At 41.5% G+C, this 5413-nt stretch overlaps 1 protein-coding gene across 1 annotated transcript in view; it reads left to right on the top strand.

The window, feature by feature from the left end:
* Positions 1–5413, top strand: part of Cbx1 (chromobox 1) — an 18493-nt gene that overhangs the window by 8853 nt on the left and 4227 nt on the right. Inside the window, exons 2-4 of the mRNA XM_005368348.3 lie at positions 2207–2383; positions 2858–3035; positions 3944–4038. Of these exons, the coding sequence (XP_005368405.1) occupies positions 2244–2383; positions 2858–3035; positions 3944–4038 (413 nt within the window). The 5' untranslated portion in view covers positions 2207–2243. The remainder of the gene's footprint in view (positions 1–2206; positions 2384–2857; positions 3036–3943; positions 4039–5413) is intronic.

Below are 5413 nucleotides of genomic sequence, written 5' to 3'. Positions count from 1 at the left end.
CAGCCTGGTCTACAGAGCTAGTTCCAGGACAGGCTCCAAAGCCACAGAGAAACCCTGTCTCAAAAAACCAAAAAAAAAAAAAAAAAGAAAAGAAAGAAAAAGAAAGAAAAAATATAAGCTGGGTAGTGGTGACACACACCTTTAATCCCAGCATCGGGAGGCAGAGGCAGGAGGATCTCCGTGTGTTAGAGGCCAACCTGGTCTACAGAGTTCCAGGACAGGCTCCAAAGCTATACAAAGAACGCCTTGGGGGAGGGGGGCTGAAAAAAAGTGTGTGTGTATATAAAATGTGTGTGTGTGTCCCCATGAGTTTCCTGAGTTAGGGTAGTATATAGACAAGGATAACCTTGAACTCCTTGGTTCTTCTGCTAGGGTCACACGTACTAGTGCACCACCATGCCCAGTTTTTTGGGGTACAATGCAGAAATTCATGTGAGACAAGCTCTCCACCAGCTGACCTGTATCCCCAGCCACATTTGGGGATTTTCATCAAACAAAACCAACTTCAACATCTCAACATGAAAGAACAAGCCATACATATATGTGTGGGTGTGTGTTGTGTTCATGTGTTGTTGTGTGTTTTTTTTTTAATTTATTATGTATACAATATTCTGTCTGTATGTAGGCCAGAAGAGGGCACCAGACCTCATTACAGGTGGTTGTGAGCCACAATGTGGTTGCTGGGAATTGAACTCAGCATTGTCTGCTCTTAACCACTGAGCCATCTCTCCAGCCCGATGTGTTGTTGTTTTTAATCATTTCATCTGTATTGGTGTTTTGCCTGAGTGTGTGTGTCAGGGTGTCTGATCCTCTGGAACTGGAGTTACAGACAGTTGTGAGCTGCCATATGGGTGCTGAGAATTGAACCCAGCTCCTCTAGACGAGCAGCCAGTACTCCTAACTGCCAATCCATCTCTCCAGCCCAAAGCATGTTTTAGGAAAGAATAAAACTCAGGACCTAGAAGGTAAAGCACTCGCCATGCAAGCCAGATGGGCTTGTTTTTTATGTGGAACCCATGTGAAGGTGGAAGGAGAGAACCAATGGTACAAAGTTGTCTTGCCTCGAGGAAGATCAACTATACAGTATCTGTGGTAGCTGCCTTCCTCTTGTCCCCCTGCTTGTTTTCTAAATTATTACAATACTCAGCTTAAATAAACAGCTATTCTGGTGCCTTTTCTAAGCAGGCCTGAGTCTTAGAAATAAATTATAACGTAAACTAGGTCAAAAAACAGTGATTTAGGGCTGCAGCTTAATGCCTAGCATTCTTGAAACCCACGATTTAATTCCTAGTACTGCCAAAGGGGAACAATGGAAGTTAGCTGGAGCACAGTTGACAGAGTGCTCTCTTGCCTTTCTTGTATAGTTCACAAAGCCTTGGGTTCAATCTTTTAGCACCATATAGGTGGCTGTGGTGTATACCTGTAATCCCAGCGCTCAGGGAGGAAGAGACAGAGGATCATAAGTTCAAGGTCATGTTCTGCTATATCTCAAGTTCCAGGCCAACCTGGGTAAGGTGGCTTAGCCAAGTCCAAGAACCATATGGAGCTGACTCCCACAAATTGTTCCTTGACCTCATGACACCCATATATATACTAAGTGAGTAAATGCAGTAAAAGAATTTTTTAAGTTTAAGCTGTGAATTTATGGTGGCATTCAAGAAAAGCGAAGTGAAAAATAAAGGGACTTTTTAGCTGGACATGGCAGCACACATCTTATAATCCCAGTACTTGAAAGGTAGAGACCAAATCAGGGGTTCAAAGCCAGCCTGGGCTATATGAGATCCTGTCCGTCTGTGCCCCCCCCCCAAAAGTTAGATAATTAAATATATATATAGCTGATTCAACATAGTATTTTGTGGCAAAGGGATATTAGGTGTTAATATAAATTAGACTTAGTATAAAAGTTGTAAATGTATATAAGAATTTATAAATCCTTCCCACACATTGTAGTATATATCTATAATTCTAACACTTAGAAAGCTGAGGACAGCTTGGGCTTCATATTAAGTCCTTGCCCAAAAAAGGCATTAATTTTGCTGTGAAATTAATAATTGTGGCTAACTTCTTAGCAAACCTCAAAACATGGTTGTGAATTGGAGGTAAGTAGAGCATTCTAAGCAGTGTTCATCACCTATGGTTTCCCTCACTATCCAGGATTTATCCAGTACATGTGCCCTGATGGCCTTTATTTCCTTTGTCATTTTAGCAGTGTCACCCTTTACACCGGAAAGCTGGCGGGTGCTATGGGAAAAAAACAGAACAAGAAGAAAGTGGAGGAGGTACTAGAAGAAGAGGAAGAAGAATATGTAGTGGAAAAAGTTCTCGATCGACGAGTTGTCAAGGGCAAAGTGGAGTATCTTCTAAAGTGGAAGGGTTTCTCAGAGTAAGTTTCATTGACACAAGTCAGTTCAGTTGCTATGAGGAGTCATGATATGCTTCTTACCTCATCTGTGGTGGGTATACCTTGGTTCAGTCCTGAACTCCACAGCTGATAGTCTACTGAGGAAGGATCTACATGCAGAGTCCTATAATATATGACAGGCTTTTGTTTTGCTATATTTATGTGTGTGCACATGTGTGCCATGTAAGTCCTGGGATGAGAGTTAAACCATCTTGCCAGTCCACGACAGTGATTCTGAGGAGCAGATAGCCCACTTTTTCAAAAAAAGTAGTCTTTCATTGAAAAAGGCAAATTTCTAAGCCTTTTGGTCTGTACCCTCCCCTACTAGGAAAGTTCTCAATTTTGAAGAGAAATCAGCTGTTCATTATCATTTAACTCTCTTTCAAGACTGGCTCTTCTCTTAGTTAAAAATGTTGACGTAAGTGGAAGCATGACTTGTTATCTTGCTGATTTCAGTGAGGACAACACATGGGAGCCAGAAGAGAACCTGGATTGCCCTGACCTTATTGCTGAGTTTCTACAGTCACAGAAAACAGCTCATGAGACAGACAAATCAGAGGGAGGCAAGCGCAAAGCTGATTCTGATTCTGAAGATAAGGGGGAAGAAAGCAAACCAAAGAAGAAGAAAGAAGAGGTGAGACTTGGAATAGGGATCTTCTCCAGCCAGAGGCCAGATCATTCCAGCAGTTTGATCTTACCTCACCTCTCTCCTGTCCACCCCCCTTTTTTCTTCTTGTAAATTTTTATTTATTTATTTTGGATAAATAAATATCTTTTTTTCTTCTTGTATAGAAGTCTAGGCTGATCTATAATTCAATATGTAGTCTAGGCTGGCCTCAAACTTGTGGCAATTTTTCTTAGCCTTCTAAGTGTTGGGATTACAATTATGAGCTACCATGCTTGAACTTCTCCCTTTGAATCTCAGCCGTCATACATGTCCTCTCTGTCCTTCAGAAATAAGCTAATGTTTTAAAGAATTTGGGGGCCAACCATAGACACACCTGTAATCCTAGCACAGGAAGATCAAGGACAAGGGCCTGGACTACAGGAGATTGGGTCTCAGTGAACACACAAAAGAACAACAACAAAAAGGATTTGGGACTTACTCTTGTAAAGTGATCTAATCTAATCTTTTTATCCATGGCACAAGAATGACGAGGCAGGGGGCTGGAGAGATAACTTAGCACTGACTGCTCTTCAGAAGTCCTGAGTTCCACTCCCAGCAATCACATGGTGGCTCACAACCATCTATAGTGGGATCTGATGCCACTTCTGGCATAAAGGTGTACAAGCAGATAGAGCACTCATCCATAAAATAAGTAAAATCTTTTTAAAAAAGAATGGTAACATGTAGCAGTTACTGGAGACTCATGACAGTAACTGAATTCATTTCCTGTCAATAGATCACTTTCAATGTTTTGATCACTAAAGATGTTTTGTCTTTAGTATCTTAAGTAATTTACCTTTGAAGAAACACAGAAATAATTATTCTGGATATAACCGTATGCTAATAAAATTGTTCTGCCCATCTGGTTTTTACAGTCAGAAAAGCCACGAGGCTTTGCCCGGGGTTTGGAGCCTGAGCGGATTATTGGAGCTACTGACTCCAGTGGAGAACTCATGTTCCTGATGAAATGGTGAGTCTACCAGTGGCTCTGTATGGTTGTTTTTCCTTCTCCCCATCTGTTCTATGCCAGAGGAAAGAGCTGGACCTTCGAAATTCCAGTCGCCCAGGTGTGAAATCTTTAAGATGACATAGTCCTTCGATAGTGAACCTCGGCCTGACTCCAAACCTGGACTCATGAGTTACAGGTAGGGGCCCTTAGGATTTACAGATTTTTTTTTTCCCTTTCTGTAGGTTGGAGAGACTATGGAGAGGAACCACATTTCAGTTCTGTGAAGTAAAACAGAAAATTCTGAAATGTGATTGAATCACCCTCCTTCTCTGCCACCTCCTTAGTAAAGACCAGGCTGACCCCATAAGAAGGATTCTGTTCTTGTTTGAGGGTTAGGAAAGAATTTATAGAATTTATTTTGAAGATTCTAAATTTTCAAAATCAGCCAGCAGGGGTCAGTAAAGCCTCTACTGTTTACTGTTACTGAGCGTAATGTAAGCCTGCTTCTCTGTTATAAATACTAGTGTGATAGTGCTGACTTGGTCTAAGGAGAAACAGTAGGTAGTTTGTTAGCACTAGCCAGTATCACCTGCTGAACATGCTTGTGTTTGCTGTTTTATGTGCTGCCAGCATAGTAGTGGGTTTCTGTGGTTAGCATGAACCACAGTTTCACTAGCAATGGGAAATTTTTCATCTGCAGTCCATTTCTGATCAGAACATTGTCAAGCAGCACATAACAGTACTTTCAAACAGTAGTGAAGAGGAGTTCAAGTTAGTAAAAGTAATTGACTGTTTTCGTTTGTTTGATTTTTGCTTTTTGAGACAGTTTTACTCTAGCCTAGGCTTGCATTGAGCTTGAAATCCTCCTGCCCCTGACTGTGCTGAGATTACAGGGACATGCCACCTTGACGGACTAGGAGGAGTAAGTGTTAAGCCATTGCCAGTTAAAATAGGATTGTCAAGGCTTTGTCCTTTGATTGGTCTAGAACTTTCTCTGAACTGGTATCTATGGTGGTTTTTCCCTAGATAATGATTGACGAGGTTTTGTTAACTTCAGGTAAAGAAGACCTGGGTTATAATTAACTAACCACCTATTTTCTTCCTGTGTGTTCTTTCAGTATTACCGATTCTGACCCTTATTTAGCTTATTTCTTCTAACTTATAGAAGAAAAACTGAATAATATGATGTGTTAAGTAGTCTAGCTAAAATACACTTGCCCTGCAAGTGACCCATGTGAGTCACAGGAGTATCTCCATATTTTTTAGGGTGTGGTTATACACATTTATAATCCCAGTACTCAGAGCTGGGCGGTGGTGGCGCACGCCTTTAATCCCAGCACTCGGGAGGCAGAGGCAGGCGGATCTCTGTGAGTTCGAGACCAGCCTGGTCTACAGA

This window comes from Microtus ochrogaster, unplaced genomic scaffold (assembly GCF_000317375.1).
Source record: "Microtus ochrogaster isolate Prairie Vole_2 unplaced genomic scaffold, MicOch1.0 UNK31, whole genome shotgun sequence".
NCBI lineage: Eukaryota > Metazoa > Chordata > Mammalia > Rodentia > Cricetidae > Microtus > Microtus ochrogaster.
Note: the sequence above shows the minus strand (reverse complement) of the source record. Positions and strands in the feature narration are given on the sequence as shown.